A 20669-nucleotide genomic window follows, 5' to 3' on the forward strand; every position below is an offset into this window, starting at 1 on the left:
TAAAAGGCTAAATTGATTCAAAGAAATGGATTCCTGTTCTGACTCTGCTTGTCAAATTAGTATCTACATTACTGTGCAGACTCAGGAAACTGAGGCTTTTTTTCCACCCAGTTTTTATTTTATATATATATGTGTGTGTGTGTGTGTGCTATCAACACACACTAATTAAATTGTTTTTTGGGGGTCTGGAATAAACCAATACAGACACAGGGAGCATCTACAAACAGCTTGAACATAATGCTCACACTGACATCCATATATCTATGTCCATAAACCATAGAGCTGATCATTGAACAAGGCCATAGACCCTAAATCTGTAAGGTGACCCACTGTACTATCTTGGGATGTAGTGTACACAAGGAAAGTCCATAAAAACACTGGCCTTCTTGTGGGCATGTTCGAAATGTATAGGCCAAGGAACCCCCTATCCCCCAAGTTGTGCCTTTACCATTCAATTAAAACACAGAGACATATTATGGCAAAATCGGTGGAGGTCACAGGCTTTATTTTACACTTAAAGAATCAAAGTTAAGGTACACCCTGACCCCACGTGGGCTCCCTGCCCAAAAAATGTGCAACTCCAAAAAACGTGGGCTCAATGCCCAAAAATTTTCCAAACATGAAGTAGAGATCACAGGGCCGGGCGCACTCAGTGACCGCCTTTTTGCCCACCCCCTGCTCCCTCAATGTGCATAAAAGGCACTAGCCCAGTCACTTGCATGCATCAGAGAAGACCGTGCAGTCCCAGTCTGATGCACACTTGTGACTCACTCAAGGTAGGCCTGCACTGTAACCAATTCGTAGACCTAGAGCTGCACTGATGCCTAGCCGCAGCTGACCCTAGCAAATCTGTTGACCAACACAGATAATGGTACTCCAGAGGAAGGCGAAAACTCTAGCACTTTTCAGCCAATTAAGTGCTATGAGAAAAATTCCTTCCTGACCCCATCCAGGCGATCGGTCGTAACAACCCTGGAGCACCTTTTTCTCGACTGGATCCGTCTTACCTAGAGAGGGAGGATGGGAAACAAAAAACAAATACGTATGAACTCTTCACAAACCACATCCTCTTAAAACCCCTGCCCTGCTCAACGCTCCTCCTCTGTTTCCACCCCCAACCCGCCAACTTTTTCCCCCCTTTCCATTGTTCTTACCTGGGGGCTAGCTGGGAATGGGGTGGGGGAGGCTAAAAGGGCTGCACCTTACGGGGAAGGGGGCCTTGCATAACCCCATTTCATCCCTTAACGGGCTTCATCCCCCCTTATGTTCTTAACGCTTCCCTCTATAAATAAGGGCACACCCAATATTGTCACATTCTCTCAGGGTTTGTCTATCCCAGACTTTCCTCTAGGGATTTCTGTCAAATTCTCTCAAGATACAGCACAGATTTGGCCTTATAATTTTGTTTCTCCATCTAAACCAGCTGTTTTTTTGACTAACCCAGACTTTCCTCCAGTGATTTCTGGTGTGACCTTCCAGTGGTGAAAACAAAACAACCTGACTACAGTATATTCCCTTACTAAATGGACACCCTTACTCTCAGTGCAACAGTTGTGTGACCCGTATAACATTCCCCAAGAGGAAATATTTAGATTTCTTCAAATACAATACTGCACTAAGTCTCTTATAAGCTAATTTGCCTTGGATACTAGATCCTGTATGACCATATGTTCCATTTAACTCCTAAAAAAGGATTTGAAATTTGTCCAACCATGGGAAGGAGACCTGCGAGTTAGCTTTGATCTTTTTTTTTTTTTTTATAATCGTTTTTATTGTTTTCAAAACAAAATACAAACAAAAAGAAAAAAGAAAGAATGGTTGGTGGAGAAACAAGTCACAATACTTAGCAATCAGCGCTGTACATATGCATATCCGTACACATGACCAGGTACACAATTTCGCAGTACATCACATACAGCATAACAATGATATGGAGACAAATCTTACAGATACAGTTTCTCAGGTATGAGCAGCCCCAAGCCGCAAAGCTTCCACCCATCCCGTCCAGACCAAGTCAAACTTATTTGGTGTTAGCTTTGATCTTAATAACGGATAAGCAAGACAGACAGTAGATGTTCCATCATGAGAAGTCAGGCCAAAGGTCAGGGACCATGAGGGTGCAACCTAGAAGGTACTGACACATAGAGGGTAAGTTGTGGCCTTAGGTAGCAGCATTGATGTTTATGTTAAGTCCTCCTCTTCCTCGTTCGTCCTCTACAGACTGGTGGGAGCCTGTTGACATTCCAGTTGACATTCATGGGCATTTAAATGTTACAAGAACAAAATATCTTTATTTGTAATACAAAAGTTCAATGTTGGCTTGCTTTATGGACATCTTTGATGTCCTCTTCCTTCTCCTCTGCCCCAAAAGTACTTGCATGGCTCACAGCTTAAACTGATGCCAAAGGGTGAAGAGAGGCTACATCAGGGTAGTTGAATTAAGTTCCTCCTCTAACCCAGACTTTCCTCCGGGGATTTCTGGTGGGACCTTCCAGGGGTGGGAACAAAACAACCTGACTACAATATATACCCTTACTAAACGGACACCCTTACTCTCAGTGCAATAATTGCGTGACCAGTATAACATTCCCCAAGAGGAGCTAATGTTGGTGGTGAAATTCTCAGAAATAATGACTACTGGCTAAGAACAATCAGCGCTTCTTGACTTTGGTCCGTGGTTTGAAAAATTGAGCCTTGGTCTTTCCTTGAGGCGATGGAGCTCCAACATCAGGGGTCAAAATCTAAGGGGAAAACACATAACACTGGATCAATATACATATGAGACAATTTCTAGCACAGATGATATTAACACAATAGAGTGTATACCACTTACCCTCAATTGTAATTTCACCCGGATTTCACTATTCTGTTCAGTTGATTCCAGGGGCAGCCAGTCCTGCAAGGTCATTTCCGAAGCAGCCAGAAGGCGAGATAGGCGCACGGTAATACTTCCGATGGGCTTATTGTGTTCATTGTGAACCTATGAAAATACCGGTCATAAGTGGGTCAGAAAGCAAAGAAACACAACACAGCACCCTACATGGGTACAACAGCAGCCGTAAGAAAAGCCCATTTGTACTCACCTTAAGCTTCAGTTCCTCATTAAGTGGGTTCCTTATCAAGAACTGGAACCTCTTTTTCCACTCTGCTTCTCCGTTATTTATTCTGCTCTGTAAATAGAAATAAGATGTATTCAGAATGGAATCTGGCACGGCCATTTAATGAAACAGATATTTTCACAGGGTACAAGGAAGTGCCAATCAGCGCCTCCCCTTCCTCCATAAGTAACACATATTTGGACAGTTATTCTAATACTTACTCCAAACTTCTTTACATTGTCTTCAACGCCAACCTGCACGACAGCTAACGCTTTCAGATTGTCCTTCTTCATCTGTTGGACAAGAAAAGATGTCGATCAATAATGGTGTATAATGGGAAAAAGGGAAACTTTCAACTTGGTGTTGGGAGATATTTTACACCTATTATATCTTAAATATTCGAGATTAAAAAGAACCTCAAATTAAGATAATAACAGGCAGTAGGGACAGGAATGGCAGTTAGAGGGACTTTTAATCTGACTCACTTGTAGAACAGGCAGACCCCTTCCTTTTTCAATATAGGTGTACAGAACGGCTGAAGCAATCTCATTATCTCTTTTTGGCCGAGATTGTTCGTTTACTTTCAGCACCTGGAAAACCAAAAAAAAATTTGATGCACCAACAAAACATTCCAACGTATTTCCACGGCAGCCAGCGTAAAGGAACAGAGACTTTACCTCTTCCAGTTGGGTTGGGTCTGAAAGTAGCCTGAGACGTGTCACCTTGATATGAAGCTGGCCAGACTTTACGTTCTCCAAATCTATCCACTAAAATAGTAAAGTAAAAAAACATAGTCAGATGCCTCAGAAAGCTTTGTATTATTATTATTACTATTATTATCATTATATATCAACATGACTGGCTACACTTACCTTGTCTATGAATCCTCTCTCTGGCACCTCTTTAATTCTAATTCTGCAACTAGATATGGAAAAGGAAAAATAGTTAGAAACTGTATCTACAGATTCTACAGCTGCTTATTGTTATTATAGGGTCACATATGGACATACTCACCTGCCCAATTGCTGGTTTATCTTAACACCTTTGTCAGAGATGAGATTAAATTCTATCTCCTGGTCTGGGAGGTCAGAATATAATATCTAAGGATAAAACGAGAAATGTGGTTATAATATCTAAGATGCAATCTACTGAATTTACTGTACAGATAAATATCTGGGTATGTGATGCGATACCTCAAAGGTCTCATTCCACTTTGGATTCAAGTTCTTGTGTATCACCCTTGTCTTTGCTGTTGTTCCTCCTCCGCATATCACAACATAAGGGTTCGACGATTTGGTTAAAATTTCCTTGGCAACAAGGTTTTTGGCTTCTATGACTCGGATACGAAGCGCATTCTAAAATAAAGTGAAAAGGGTAATGTGTAAGAGAAAAGAGCTTCAACGTAGACTCTCTTAGTTTTCAAAATTAAAAGTTCACTCTTTAAAGGGGCAAATTCACTAAGATTCGTAGTTGCGCCAGCGTGTGCTTTGCCGCACTTCGCCAGGCGAATTTTCGCCAGCGCTACGCAAATTCACTAAAATCCGAAGTTGCGCTCAGGGGAAATGAAAGGTTGCGAAGTTGCACTAGCGTTAATTCGCCAGGCAAAGCGAAGTTACGCTAGCGATGCTTAATTTGCATACGGAGCCAAATTGAAGTTACAATGGAGGTATATATAGCAGCACTACACACGCCTGGGAAACCTTCAAAACAGCAAATGAAATTTTTATTTTGCCCTACACATGTGCCCACTGTATAGTTAAGGTGCCATGAGTTAGGAAATGTAGGGGGGAAGCCTATCACCAGCCTATCACCCATAAAAAAAGAAAAAACGCCAGCGTTTTTTAGGACTTTGAAAAAATTTAAACTTTTTTTGAAGCAATCCCTATCTACTCTATTGCACTTCGCCTGGTCTGAGGTGGCGAAGGAAGTCTAGCGTAAAAGGTAGCGTTCAGAAAAATGCGCGCATCTGTGAATTTGCGTAGTTAGGTCCATTGCGCAAATTCGCCAGGCATATAAGGGTGCGAAGTAACACTAGCAAATTTACGCCAGTGTCCGTTAGTGAATCGGCGAATTAACGAAAATGCGCTGCGCTAGCGAATTAATGCTAACGTTAGGCGCTTCGTCCTTTAGTGAATTTGCCCCTTTGACTCTCTACAGGGAAGCAGGAAGGCTATAAAATACAAACTAGGCCTTACCCAGGGTTCTAAAAACTGCAGCTTAGCCAAATCAAATCTGGCTGCAAGGGGATGGCTGAAATGCTGCGGCGCAACGATGATCTGTCCGATTTGGTTCACAAGCTCTTTTTCCGACAGCGTTCTGAAGGAGATGGGAGAAGGAAATATGTATGTTATTCCAATGTACAAATAAGCTAGATAGAGCAGGTAGGGAATTGGGAGAGGAATAAAGCGCAATAACGTTTTTGATTAAAGACAAAAGCAATAGCTGGGAAAGGAAGGGCAGAGTATGAGTACATATAAGTCAACTTACTGAAGTCCAGGAATATTCAGTAGGTGGGCAAATCCGGTCCATTGTAGTTCCAATACCTGCAATAAATGCACAGTCACATTGAAGAGTTCAGACTACAGAACTAGAAATATCGACGGTTTCCTAACTACATATGAATTCTACCTTCATCGAACCAGCTCCAAATCTTAACTTACCGGACGATGAGGGAAATATACGGTCAGTGCTCCAAATATGGGTGAGTCCTCCATCAGCGGTGCCAAAATTACCCGCAAGATTCCCTCCAGCTGCAAAAGAGAAAGTAATGTTTATATATGTAATAAATGCAAAGGAAGCAGCTAACGTACGCGATATAAGACTGGTAGGCTCACCTTTATAGATTTGATGCCGGCTATGGGGGTTTTTTCCGTAAAACCAGCATCCACCTTTATGTCGGCATTATAACTGAAAAAAGGAGCAAAAGACAATTATGTAAGGAAGGGACATTTCAGAGTGGGCAAAGGAAATAGAAAAAAGATGGGTTTGAAATGTACCTGACATCGAGATCCAACATTATTTGCTTTTTTTCTGGATCCGCATGAGTTTTCCAAGACTTTATCTGTGGGGGCTGAGCATAAAGATTGGGGTGTTACAAGAAATCTATTTACAAGAAGAGGAATAACCCAAGTACAGAAAGAGATCATTACCTTCTTGCCAAAATCGATGTTGATGAAACGGAACGAGGCAAGATAATTGCTTTTGGCGCGTATGTCAGGCTGAATCCTCTCTCGAATCATCTTTTCCACGTATTTGGAAAGAAGATGCCATATGTCCTCAACAATCTGCCATTGAAACAAGTTGAAAAGGCAGAGGTTAGAGATGTAGACACACGTACATACCCATACGATAACATTTCCTGGGCCCCCTGGGTTGTGCCCACCGCAAGCCCCACCTACAAGTCCACCCTCCCCACCCCACAGGTCCACCCCCACTACACAGTAAAAAAAAAAACATTGGTGGTTAGGGTTCCCACATGTTAATAAAAAATATTGGTGGTCAGGGCCCCCCATTAAAAAACATTTATGGTCAGGGCCCCCCATTAAAAAATATTGATGGCTAGGAACCCACATGGCAAAAAAAAAAAAATTGTGGCCAGGGCCCCCCCACATTATAAAAACATTGGTGGCCAGGGCCCCCCTTAAATGGATTATGAAAGTTTAAAAAAAAAGTTTAAAAAAAAATTTGGGGCTCAGGGCCCCACCACACAACAGGGACCACAAAGGGTTACCTTTAGGGGGGCCCTGCCATGTTACACTTACTTCATTAGTGGGGCCCACCTGCTGTCAGTGAGCTGCCAACTACAGAAGGGAGGAGGGGAGCACCATTTTCTTTCCTTATTGGTCACAGAATTTCGAGTCCCTGTAAAGCTGCATGGTGATTGGATGAGCTGGAGGAGAAGTTCAAACCTCAGCTATCCAATCCCTTAGCAGCTCAACTGGGACTTAAACTCAGTGACCAATAAGGGAAAGTAATGGACAGAAGATACCTCCCCCTGTGCTCCCACCCTGCCTTACCAAAGTTGGCAGCTCTCAGAAAGCAGGGGGGCCTGGCTAATCAAGTAAGTGTGGTGTGGCCGGGCCCCCCTTACCCTCGGGGCCCCCTACAACTCTCCCCCCTGTCCCCCCCTGATGGCAGCCCTGCCCATGCATGCCCAAATTTCCCATGTACAATCATCCAGTGACAAAGAATAAAGTGTAAATAAATATATATATATATAACTTACCACATTCAGCGACTCGATTTTCTCAAAGTCTTCACGTGGAACCTGCAGGAACAGAGAGGAAGAAGCATGTTAGGGTTCATGTTCCATTATTGTATTTAAACGTTTACATGATAAACCAAGTCTATTTTAAGTAGGGATGCACTGAATCCAGGATTCAGCCAGGATTTGGATTCAGCCGAATCCTTCTGCCGGTGAGAACCAAATCCGAATCCTGATTTGCATATGCAAATCAGGGGCGGGGAGGGAAATTACACAACTTTTTTTTTTTTTACAAGGAAGTAAAAAATGTTTCCTCTTCCCACCCCTAATTTGCATATGCAAATTCGGATTTGGTTCTCGGGCTAATCTTTTGCTAGGGATTCGGCCGAATCCAAAATAGTGGATTCGGCGCCTCCCTAATTTTAAGATGGGTGCGTTTGTTTATACATTAACTTTTAGGAAGTCATAAGTGTCTTATTCTTAGCAACTTTTCAATTGGCCTTAATATGTTTAAAGTATCTTTTTTAGTTTCAAATGGTTTTAGCGGGATATATTCAGGCTAGATAATTGGTGAACTAAGCTAATGGAGTGTCCACATCTATATTGAGAATATAATTATTTGAAAAATAATTGGAGGTGAAGTCCCTTTTTTCAAATAATTGTATCTTTTTTAGTATTATTCTAAGTTTCAAATTGGGGTCACCGACCCTGGCAGCCAAAAGAACGTTACCTTGGGCATAAAATCTGACTTTTTCTTGAAATTGTTCTTTTTTTTTTTACTATCCCTTTAAACTAGGCAAAGGGGGCTTCAATTTGTTTCTACAATTGAGGGATAACTGCTCATTACCCATAAGCTTTTATATGACCCACATCCTTGACTCATTAAAGGTGACATTAAAATTAGGGATGCACCGAATCCTAATTTGCATATGCAAATTAGAGGCGGGGAGGGAAATTGCGTGGCTATTGTCACAAATCAAGAAAGTAAAAAATGTTTTCCCCTTCCCACCCCTCATTTGCATATGCAAATTAGGGGTCGGATTTGGTTCTTTTAAGAAGGATTCGGTGCATTCCTAATTAAAATAAGTTGTTTGGGTCCAGAGTTGCCACCTGTCTGGTTTTGACAAGGACAGAGGCGTTTTCCGGGTCAAAACTGGAAAACCAAAGAAGGAAACTCAGACCAGATTCCCTTTGATTGTCATGGCAATCGGCCAATCGCTGATCTCCATGTCATAGCCCCATGCCTGACCGTACTAGTCCCTCCTCTGACTTCAGTGGTCATGCTACTGACATCACCAGCCTTGCCCCATGACATCACCGCTTCCCCCTCCCCCATATCCTGAAGACAACGAGAGGAAAGGTGGCAACCCTATTTGGGTCATGGCTCAGTGGTTTGAAAAATAAACTTCAACATGAATTGATAAATAATAAAAAGAAACAATAAAATGATATTCTTCAATACAAACAATTGAAATGTCTACCCCTTTAAGCAGAGAACACGGGAGCCTTACTGTTTTCGGAGTCTTTTTTTGTTCTTTGGGTTCATCCTCTGTCTTTTCAGTGGGACGGCGGTTTTTCTTCCAGATCCTGTAACGCTTCCATATCAGAATTCCTACTATCACATATCCGATCTTAATGCCTTGGTGTTCTAAAAAGAAGCCGACTAACAGGGACAGGATATATATTAACTCTGCCAAAATGGGTCTAAAAAAAGTTTTGAGTTTTTCAAACATCATTAAAAAAAGAGTTAAAAAGTTAAAAAGTTAAAAAAGTTAAAAAAAAAAGGGAAAAAATTGGAATCTATTTCACACTAAACAGAAAAAGAAATCGGGAGCGAGCTCCTTCTTCTTCCTCTGCTAGCCTTGAAACGACTCGAAAGCAACTGGTAAACAACTACACCTCAGGACAGGCCAGCTGTAACGATGACCTCACAATGCTAAGAAGTGATGATGTCAGCTGTCACTATGACATCACAATGCTCAGAAATGATTGTGCCAGCTGTCACGATGACATCACAATGCCTGATCTGATTATTATGAGATATGCCAGCTGTAACGATGACATCATAATAGGTGTTTGAAGGCCGTGTTTTACTTCACATTTCAACCATCAAACAAGATTCTCTTTCCGTTATTTTCACTGCACTAAGACTGATAAAAAAAAACATGAAACAGTGTTAATGGCAGGGGTCCCACACTCAAGGTTATTAATAGTGGACGGAGCCACCAACAGCCAATTGTATTGTTTTAAACTTAAAATGCTGCCATTCTCACATTCTGTAGGTCATTGACCCCTAAACTTTGCAGAGTTCACTGGGTAACTGCAGTTCAAGGTTAGAAAAAGTGGGAGGAGCCACCAACCGCCAATCAGATGCCACTCATTGACTTTCAATGGGGAAACCTAAAATGCTGCCATTCTCACATTCTGTAGGTCATTGACCCCTAAACTTTGCAGAGTTCACTGGGTAACTACAGTTCAAGGTTAGAAAAAGTGGGAGGAGCCACCAACCGCCAATCAGATGCCACTCATTGACTTTCAATGGGGAAACTTAAACTGCTGCCATTCTGACACTTATAAAAGCAGGATCCCCAAAATTTGTACAGTGTTTGCACTGTGGTCCAAGGTTGGAAAATGTGGGTGGAGCCAAGAACAGCCAATCAGATTTCATAATGTTTTTTAAACCATTCTTCTCAAACTTCCCTTCCTGGTTCTTATTGACGGCAAAACAATCCTACTGGGTTTAATCAATGTTTAAGTGGGTGTTTCTCCTTTACGTAAACGTTTAGCATGTAATAGAATGGTCCATTCTAAGCAACTTTTCCATTGGTTTTCATTATTTATTTATTTTATAGTTTTATAATTATTTGCCTTTTTCTTCTGACTCTTTCCAGCTTTTAAATGGGCGTCCGAATAGTGTTGCTGCGCTACTATTTTGACGCGAGCAACTTTTCGGACGTGCGTCCAAAACGTTTAGCCGCCGGCGAATTTCGCAGGAGTTTTGCGAATGTATTTGTCGGCGGCGAAACGCGGATATGTGTCGTGAATTTGCACAATTATTTTGACTTTTTTCGGCGGTGGCGAAACGCGGATTTTCGTTGCTAATTCGCGCCAGGCTAATTTATTTTCCCATCACTAGCCATGACAATTAGCTGCTCATCAGAGAATCATAGTTCAAATAATAAACATGTTTAATTCTAATACAAGGTGTATAGGGCGCTGTACAACAAAGTGGAGACTACGCCCGGTCTATTAACTCTTGTGTAGGTAGTGTCCCAATACGGCTTTCCACCATGCACTCCGTATTTTGCTTTTAACTTTTAGTATGATATAGAGAGGGATATTCTGAGACAATTTGCAATTGGTTTTCATTTTTTATTATTTGTGGTTTTTGAGTTATTTAGCTTTTTATTCAGCAGTTTGCAAGTACAGGTTTAGGGACCTGTTATCCAGAATGCGGTTTTCCTGATCTTTCGTAATTTGGATCTTCATACCTTAAGTCTATTAAAAAATCATATAAATAGTAAATAAACCCAATAGGCTGGTTTTGCTTCTAATACGGATTAATTATATCTTAGTTGGGATCAAGTGCAAGCTAATGTTTTATTATTACACAGAAAAAGGAAATTATTCTTAAAAAAATTGGAATATTTGGATAAAACTGAGTCTTTGGGAGACGGCTTTTTCCGTAATTCAGAGCTTCCTGGATAACAGATTTCCGGATAACGGATCCTAATGCTCAGCGTCTGTTTATTTCCTTCTGATGTAGAAGTTGGGGTCAGACAGGTCTAATACATCTTTTTTTGGGGGAGGGGGCTCCATTTTCTTGCAGATGTATTAGAGATCAGACAAATAACTGACACCAACTGAAACAAAACCTAAGTCAAAATAACTGACATTGACACAAATCCTGATGATTTTGAGAGGCTGAGCTCTAATACATAGGGATGGGCACCTGTTTCGTTTTGACAAAAATTCGCCGCCAGCGAAATGTCGCCGACGCCAATTAAAGTCTATGGGCGTCAAAAAAATGTTTTCATGCTGCAAATTTTTTTTTGACACACAACGCCATTCAAATCTATGGCCATCTATGGTCGTATTTGGAAAGTTTCTTATTTCAGTGACATAATGTGCACGATAGTGATGGGTGAATAAATTCGCCAGGCGTGAATTTCTGCGTTTTGCCGCTGGCGCATAAATTCGTGAAACTGCGGAGAAAATCTGCCGCGTCCAAAAAATTGACGCGCGTCAAAATTATTCGGACGCCCATTGACTTTAATGCATTTGGACAAAATAAAAAAAATTGTCGCGGACGTCTATATTGACAAGCACCCATTGACTACGATGCGTTTTACCAATTTTTCACCGTTTTGTGAATTTTTCGACGTTTTGCAAATTTTGTAGCGATTTTTTTTTGGTGAAGGGAAACGGGACAAATTCGGCCATCACTAGTGTACAATACCAGGTTCAGACTGGGGTGTGCAAGGCCTGCTGGGGCTGCTAATCCAAATGTCCCCATGGCCTGTCTGCTCACCCCCCCTTCCCCTCCGCCATGCGTGCTTACTTTTACAGGGACTCTTTCAAGTTTTCAAACAGGGGTCGCTGACCCCATCTAAAAAACAAATGCTCTGTAAAGCTACACATTTATTATTACTGCTACTTTTTATTACTCCTCTGTCTATTCAGGCCTCTCCTATTCATATTTCAGCTTCTAATTCAAATCAATGCATGGTTGCTAATTTATTTTGGACCCTAGCAACCAGATTGCTGAAATTGCGAACTGGAGAGCTGCTGAATAAAACGCAAAATCACTCAAAAACCACAAATAATAAAAAATGAAAACCAATTGTCTCCGAATATTACTTTCTACATCATACAGGTAGGGGATTCGTTATCTGGAAACCCGTTCTCCAGAAAGCTCTGAATTATGGAAAGGCCCTCTCCCATAGACTTCATTTTATCCAAATAATCCAATTTTTAAAGAACAATTTGCTTTTTCTCTGTGATAATAAAACAGTCCCTTGTACTTTATCCCAACTAAGATATAATTAATCCTTATTGGAAACCAAACCAGCCTGTTGGGTTTATTTAATGTTTACATTTACATTGATTTTCTAGTAGACTTCGGGGCACATTTACTAAGCTCGAGTGACGGATTCAAAGTAAAAAAACGTCGAATTTCGAAGTTTTTTTTGAGTACTTCGACCATCGAATAAGCTACTTCGACTACGACTTCGATTCGAATTAAAAATCGTTCGACTATTCGATAGTCGAAGTACTGTCTCTTTAAAAAAAACTTCGACTACCTACTTCGCCACTTTAAACCTACCGAGCTACAATGTTAGCCTATGGGGACCTTCCCCATAAGTTTTCTAACCTTTTTCTGATCGAAGAAAAATCGTTCGATCGATCGATTAAAATCCTTTGAATCGTTCAATTCGAAGGATTTAATCGTTCGATCGAACGATTTTTCCTTCGATCGTAGCATTTGCGGTAAATCCTTCGACTTATGTACATGCCCTATGTACATGCGGGGCCCTATGTGCATTCTGGGAGTCACTGTGCCATTTGATGCTGGAAGCCACTGTGCCATTGGGTGTCACAGTGCTACTTTAAGCTGGGAGTCACTGTTACATTGGGAGTCACTGTGCCGTGTGATGCTGGGAGTCACTGTGCCACTTGAAGCTGGGAGTCACTGTGCCATTGGGAGTCACCATGTCGTTTGATTCTGGGATTCACAGTGCCATTTGATGCTGGGAGTCATATTCCAGTCTCTTATTCAAATCAGTGCATGGTTGCTAGGGTAATTTGGACCCTAGCAACCAGATTATAAACTGGAGAGCTGCTGAATAAAAAGCTAAATGACTCAAAAATTGCAAATAATAAAAAATGAAAACCAATTGCAAATTGTCACAGAATATCACTCTCTACATCATACTAAAAGTTCACTTAAAGATGCGAAAAGGTGGCTTTAGACTTATACTATGATCCCTAGATGAAAGAAGACCTTTGCAGACATATTGGTATTTAAATTCCTATCCTACAGTGGAGAACTACTTGGGGGGACTAGGGGTGCCACTGTTACCCCATGGACCCTGGCAGGAGGACTATAGGACTGATAAAGAATTCAGTAAATTGCAATATCTGTAAGGAGGATGCTGGGTAATAAAGGGGTTACGGCCTGGTTAATATGGTCTCACCCAGGTCTGTAGGGCTTTAGTTCCATTTCTGTATACTCGGCCAAATAATAAATTGCAGTTTAATAATTTATAGGGAACAAGACAAATATGTGTAGAAACAGACAGAAACCCCATAGGCTGACTCTGTATAGGTCAAGTTTTTCAGGGCGGGATCTTTAAGAGCTGCGGCTAACTGACCATACACGTCTCTAGTCACAGGGCAACTGACCAGAAAGTGATCCTGGGTCTCTTCCTCTTCACACTCCCAGGGGCAATTTTTGCTGCCAATACTAAGATAATTTAAGTTGCCCCAGACATAGAGTTTCCCTTGGAGTGAAAGCCAACAGTTGTCAAAGAACTTAGGGGGGAGTCTCTTGCCATTAAGATAGCGAAGGCTTTCCTGAAGGATGTCACACACACAGTCTCTCAAAGCGAGAGAAACAGCAAAATAGTCCCTGATCACCCTGTGATACAACTGTACTATCCGAAATCTCTTCATTCTACCGCCTTGAAACCATGTTCCTACAAAAGGCAATACCCAATTCCTGATACAGACTTCCCACAGGGAATCATTTCCTTGGGCCAAACCGCCAAAGTTAAACTTCAGGAAAAGTGACCCAAAGAAAGTCAGTGGGCACAACATGCCCAAACCACCCTCCTTCCGCTACCTAATATATAGAGACAGAGACAAGAGGAAAGTGTTGGAAGGGTTACTGTCTGCTCTCTCTCATTTCCCTACAGAAATAGGGATTGGAAGCACTAGATAGGTGCCTTTTATTCAAGGACAGAGACAAGTGACTGAAAAGACTCTGGGGGGTGGTAGGTATGTGCCTCCCACAATTCTCTGAGACACAACAGATAAGGACAATAACAGGGGCAGTACTTTACTGGGCTCGCGGGCAGTATAGGAGCTGGAATTAATGAGTCTCTACCTTATAAAAAGGAGAGAAATATTTTAGCAGGAAGTAGGAAGCAGGAAGTTGTGTGTAGCTTGTGCAGTTTTTGAGAGAAGTTTGTGAGTGGAATATCTGTAATTTGCATTCAGTAAAATTGCCCAAATTGTGGTTGAAGCCCCATCAAGTTTCATCGAAATACTTTGTACACAGTGTTACACCCATAAAGGTTTGGGCTAAAGGATGTTTTGGGCGTGGCTATCTTTTCCTTGGATAAACCTGATAAACAAACAGCGGCCATTTTCCCTTCTCTGCACCAGAATCGCATCTATGTCTCATTAACCTCCTCTCATCCAGCGCATATTAAGGGGCTACAGGTTTCCCTCCCCCAGGGCTCCTGTTTATTATTATTTTTTTCCTTTTTGCAGACCCATCATTTCTGCCCACGCCACAGAAAAGTAGGACAGATCAGATCTGGTCACATGTTCTGTTCTTCCTGTTCCTGCGCTGAGAGTGTTAGAAAGACTAAGCCACCATTTTACAGTGTGCTGTTATATGTTGCTGTGTTAACTCTTAGTAAAAGTTAATTGATTCAAAGAAATGGATTCCTGTTCTGACTCTGCTTGTCAAATTAGTATCTACATTACTGTGCAGACTCAGGAAACTGAGGCTTTTTTTCCACCCAGTTTTTATTTTATATATATGTGTGTGTGTGTGTGTGTGTGTGTGTGCTATCAACACACACTAATTAAATTGTTTTTTGGGGGTCTGGAATAAACCAATACAGACACAGGGAGCATCTACAAACAGCTTGAACAGAATGCTCACACTGACATCCATATATCTATGTCCATAAACCATAGAGCTGACCATTGAACAAGGCCATAGACCCTAAATCTGTAAGGTAACCCACTGTACTATCTTGGGATGTAGTGTACACAAGGAAAGTCCATAAAAACACTGGCCTTCTTGTGGGCATGTTCGAAATGTATAGGCCAAGGAACCCCCTATCCCCCAAGTTGTGCCTTTACCATTCAATTAAAACACAGAGACATATTATGGCAAAATCGGTGGAGGTCACAGGCTTTATTTTACACTTAAAGAATTCCAAACATGAAGTAGAGATCACAGGGCCGGGCGCACTCAGTGACCGCCTTTTTGCCCACCCCCTGCTCCCTCAATGTGCATAAAAGGCACTAGCCCAGTCACTTGCATGCATCAGAGAAGACCGTGCAGTCCCAGTCTGATGCACACTTGTGACTCACTCAACGTAGGCCTGCACTGTAACCAATTCGTAGACCTAGAGCTGCACTGATGCCTAGCCGCAGCTGACCCTAGCAAATCTGTTGACCAACACAGATAATGGTACTCCAGAGGAAGGCGAAAACTCTAGCACTTTTCAGCCAATTAAGTGCTATGAGAAAAATTCCTTCCTGACCCCATCCAGGCGATCGGTCGTAACAACCCTGGAGCACCTTTTTCTCGACTGGATCCGCCAACTTTTTCCCCCCTTTCCATTGTTCTTACCTGGGGGCTAGCTGGGAATAGGGTGGGGGAGGCTAAAAGGGCTGCACCTTACGGGGAAGGGGGCCTTGCATAACCCCATTTCATCCCTTAACGGGCTTCATCCCCCCTTATGTTCTTAACGCTTCCCTCTATAAATAAGGGCACACCCAATATTGTCACATTCTCTCAGGGTTTGTCTAACCCAGACTTTCCTCTAGGGATTTCTGTCAAATTCTCTCAAGATACAGCACAGATTTGGCCTTATAATTTTGTTTCTCCATCTAAACCAGCTGTTTTTTTGTCTAACCCAGACTTTCCTCCAGTGATTTCTGGTGTGACTTTCCAGTGGTGAAAACAAAACAACCTGACTACAGTATATTCCCTTACTAAATGGACACCCTTACTCTCAGTGCAACAGTTGTGTGACCCGTATAACATTCCCCAAGAGGAAATATTTAGATTTCTTCAAATACAATACTGCACTAAGTCTCTTATAAGCTAATTTGCCTTGGATACTAGATCCTGTATGACCATATGTTCCATTTAACTCCTAAAAAAGGATTTGAAATTTGTCCAACCATGGGAAGGAGACCTGCGAGTTAGCTTTGATCTTTTTTTTTTTTTATAATCGTTTTTATTGTTTTCAAAACAAAATACAAACAAAAAGAAAAAAGAAAGAATGGTTGGTGGAGAAACAAGTCACAATACTTGGCAATCAGCGCTGTACATATGCATATCCGTACACATGACCAGGTACACAATTTCGCAGTACATCACATACAGCATAACAATGATATGGAACAAAACAACCTGACTACAATATATACCCTTACTAAACGGACACCCTTACTCTCAGTGCAATAATTGCGTGACCAGTATAACATTCCCCAAGAGGAGCTAATGTTGGTGGTGAAATTCTCAGAAAGAATGACTTCTGGCTAAGAACGATCAGCGCTTCTTGACTTTGGTCCGTGGTTTGAAAAATTGAGCCTTGGTCTTTCCTTGAGGCGATGGAGCTCCAACATCAGGGGTCAAAATCTAAGGGGAAAACACATAACACTGGATCAATATACATATGAGACAATTTCTTTAATGGCCAGTGACTGAACTACCGGGGGAGCACTGGGTGCAATTCTAGCAGGGTCCGCTCTGTGAGCCCGCCTGCAGTTTGTGCCGGCGAAAAAACGTTGAAAAAAACGATTCCGGGTGGAGGCTGCACCCGGGCCTGCCTCCCCCCTGTTACTGTTTATGCCAGTGTCTTTTAAAGCTGAAAATATTCTAGCACAGATGATATTAACACAATAGAGTGTATACCACTTACCCTCAATTGTAATTTCACCCGGATTTCACTATTCTGTTCAGTTGATTCCAGGGGCAGCCAGTCCTGCAAGGTCATTTCCGAAGCAGCCAGAAGGCGAGATAGGCGCACGGTAATACTTCCGATGGGCTTATTGTGTTCATTGTGAACCTGTGAAAATACCGGTCATAAGTGGGTCAGAAAGCAAAGAAACACAACACAGCACCCTACATGGGTACAACAGCAGCCGTAAGAAAAGCCCATTTGTACTCACCTTAAGCTTCAGTTCCTCATTAAGTGGGTTCCTTATCAAGAACTGGAACCTCTTTTTCCACTCTGCTTCTCCGTTATTTATTCTGCTCTGTAAATAGAAATAAGATGTATTCAGAATGGAATCTGGCACGGCCATTTAATGAAACAGATATTTTCACAGGGTACAAGGAAGTGCCAATCAGCGCCTCCCCTTCCTCCATAAGTAACACATATTTGGACAGTTATTCTAATACTTACTCCAAACTTCTTTACATTGTCTTCAACGCCAACCTGCACGACAGCTAACGCTTTCAGATTGTCCTTCTTCATCTGTTGGACAAGAAAGATGTCGATCAATAATGGTGTATAATGGGAAAAAGGGAAACTTTCAACTTGGTGTTGGGAGATATTTTACACCTATTATATCTTAAATATTCGAGATTAAAAAGGACCTCAAATTAAGATAATAACAGGCAGTAGGGACAGGAATGGCAGTTAGAGGGACTTTTAATCTGACTCACTTGTAGAACAGGCAGACCCCTTCCTTTTTCAATATAGGTGTACAGAACGGCTGAAGCAATCTCATTATCTCTTTTTGGCCGAGATTGTTCGTTTACTTTCAGCACCTGGAAAACCAAAAAAAAATTTGATGCACCAACAAAACATTCCAACGTATTCCCACGGCAGCCAGCGTAAAGGAACAGAGACTTTACCTCTTCCAGTTGGGTTGGGTCTGAAAGTAGCCTGAGACGTGTCACCTTGATATGAAGCTGGCCAGACTTTACGTTCTCCAAATCTATCCACTAAAATAGTAAAGTAAAAAAACATAGTCAGATGCCTCAGAAAGCTTTGTATTATTAGTATTACTATTATTATCATTATAAATCAACATGACTGGCTACACTTACCTTGTCTATGAATCCTCTCTCTGGCACCTCTTTAATTCTAATTCTGCAACTAGATATGGAAAAGGAAAAATAGTTAGAAACTGTATCTACAGATTCTACAGCTGCTTATTGTTATTATAGGGTCACATATGGACATACTCACCTGCCCAATTGCTGGTTTATCTTAACACCTTTGTCAGAGATAAGATTAAATTCTATCTCCTGGTCTGGGAGGTCAGAATATAATATCTAAGGATAAAACGAGAAATGTGGTTATAATATCTAAGATGCAATCTACTGAACTTACTGTACAGATAAATATCTGTGTAAGCGATGCGATACCTCAAAGGTCTCATTCCACTTTGGATTCAAGTTCTTGTGTATCACCCTTGTCTTTGCTGTTGTTCCTCCTCCGCATATCACAACATAAGGGTTCGACGATTTGGTTAAAATTTCCTTGGCAACAAGGTTTTTGGCTTCTATGACTCGGATACGAAGCGCATTCTAAAATAAAGTGAAAAGGGTAATGTGTAAGAGAAAAGAGCTTCAACGTAGACTCTCTTAGTTTTCAAAATTAAAAGTTCACTCTTTAAAGGGGCAAATTCACTAAGATTCGTAGTTGCGCCAGCGCGTGCTTTGCCGCACTTCGCCAGGCGAATTTTCGCCAGCGCTACGCAAATTCACTAAAATCCGAAGTTGCGCTCAGGGGAAATGAAAGGTTGCGAAGTTGCACTAGCATTAATTCGCCAGGCAAACCGAAGTTACGCTAGCGATGCTTAATTTGCATACGGAGCCAAATTGAAGTTACAATGGAGGTATATGTAGCAGCACTACACACGCCTGGGAAACCTTCAAAACAGCAAATAAAATTTTTATTTTGCCCTACACATGTGCCCACTGTATAGTTAAGGTGCCATGAGTTAGGAAATGTAGGGGGGAAGCCTATCACCAGCCTATCACCCATAAAAAAGAAAAAACGCCAGCTTTTTTTGAAGCAATCCCTATCTACTCTATTGCACTTCGCCTGGTCTGAGGTGGCGAAGGAAGTCTAGCGTAAAAGGTAGCGTTCAGAAAAATGCGCGCATCTGTGAATTTGCGTAGTTAGGTCCATTGCGCAAATTCGCCAGGCATATAAGGGTGCGAAGTAACACTAGCAAATTTATGCCAGTGTCCGTTAGTGAATCGGCGAATTAACGAAAATGCGCTGCGCTAGCGAATTAATGCTAACGTTAGGCGCTTCGTCCTTTAGTGAATTTGCCCCTTTGACTCTCTACAGGGAAGCAGGAAGGCTATAAAATACAAACTAGGCCTTACCCAGGGTTCTAAAAACTGCAGCTTAGCCAAATCAAATCTGGCTGCAAGGGGATGGCTGAAATGCTGCGGCGCAACGATGATCTGTCCGATTTGGTTCACAAGCTCTTTTTCCGACAGCGTTCTGAAGGAGATGGGAGAAGGAAATATGTATGTTATTCCAATGTACAAATAAGCTAGATAGAGCAGGTAGGGAATTGGGAGAGGAATAAAGCGCAATAACGTTTTTGATTAAAGACAAAAGCAATAGCTGGGAAAGGAAGGGCAGAGTATGAGTACATATAAGTCAACTTACTGAAGTCCAGGAATATTCAGTAGGTGGGCAAATCCGGTCCATTGTAGTTCCAATACCTGCAATAAATGCACAGTCACATTGAAGAGTTCAGACTACAGAACTAGAAATATCTACGGTTTCCTAACTACAAATGAATTCTACCTTCATCGAACCAGCTCCAAATCTTAACTTACCGGACGATGAGGGAAATAAACGGTCAGTGCTCCAAATATGGGTGAGTCCTCCATCAGCGGTGCCAAAATTACCCGCAAGATTCCCTCCAGCTGCAAAAGAGAAAGTAATGTTTATATATATAATAAATGCAAAGGAAGCAGCTAACGTACGCGATATAAGACTGGTAGGCTCACCTTTATAGATTTGATGCCGGCTATGGGGTTTTTTCCGTAAAACCAGCATCCACCTTTATGTCGGCATTATAACTGAAAAAAGGAGCAAAAGACAATTATGTAAGGAAGGGACATTTCAGAGTGGGCAAAGGAAATAGAAAAAAGATGGGTTTGAAATGTACCTGATATCGAGATCCAACATTATTTGCTTTTTTCTGGATCCGCATGAGTTTTCCAAGACTTTATCTGTGGGGGCTGAGCATAAAGATTGGGGTGTTACAAGAAATCTATTTACAAGAAGAGGAATAACCAAGTACAGAAAGAGATCATTACCTTCGTGCCAAAATCGATGTTGATGAAACGGAACGAGGCAAGATAATTGCTTTTGGCGCGTATGTCAGGCTGAATCCTCTCTCGAATCATC

The 20669-nt window shown here is 41.7% G+C and overlaps 1 protein-coding gene across 3 annotated transcripts; it reads right to left on the minus strand.

Annotated features, from left to right (window-relative positions):
- Positions 1-1860: 1860 nt before the first annotated feature.
- LOC121402923 (extended synaptotagmin-1-like) lies at positions 1861-20455 on the minus strand. 3 transcript variants are annotated; one of them, XM_041589801.1, is made up of 13 exons: positions 20093-20455; positions 19920-19975; positions 19628-19748; positions 18656-18817; positions 18477-18562; positions 18335-18383; positions 18140-18229; positions 17948-18052; positions 17685-17756; positions 17449-17535; positions 17199-17345; positions 16688-16915; positions 1861-2513 (listed from the first exon to the last, which is right to left on the minus strand). In XM_041589801.1, exons 1-12 carry the CDS (start codon positions 20144-20146, stop codon positions 16826-16828), a joined length of 1119 nt encoding a protein of 372 aa, XP_041445735.1. In that variant the 5' UTR covers positions 20147-20455; the 3' UTR covers positions 1861-2513; positions 16688-16825. The 3 variants fall into 3 exon arrangements, with proteins under 3 accessions (XP_041445735.1, XP_041445733.1, XP_041445734.1); XM_041589799.1 differs by having other exon boundaries at positions 17948-18229; XM_041589800.1 differs by lacking the exon at positions 1861-2513 and having other exon boundaries at positions 16512-16915; positions 17948-18229.
- Positions 20456-20669: the final 214 nt, after the last annotated feature.

This window comes from Xenopus laevis, chromosome 4L (genome assembly GCF_017654675.1).
Source record: "Xenopus laevis strain J_2021 chromosome 4L, Xenopus_laevis_v10.1, whole genome shotgun sequence".
In the NCBI taxonomy this organism is placed as follows: Eukaryota; Metazoa; Chordata; class Amphibia; order Anura; family Pipidae; genus Xenopus; species Xenopus laevis.

Coding starts and splice junctions, on each gene's coding strand:
- LOC121402923 (XM_041589799.1), bottom strand. CDS start 20,146: ATGGAGGACTCACCCATATTTGGAGCACTGACCGTTTATTTCCCTCAT. Junction 19,976..20,092: donor TTTATTTCCCTCATCGTCCG/GTAAGTTAAGAT, acceptor CATTTATTGCAG/GTATTGGAACTACAATGGAC. Junction 16,916..17,198: donor GGGTGAAATTACAATTGAGG/GTAAGTGGTATA, acceptor TTTTCCCCTTAG/ATTTTGACCCCTGATGTTGG.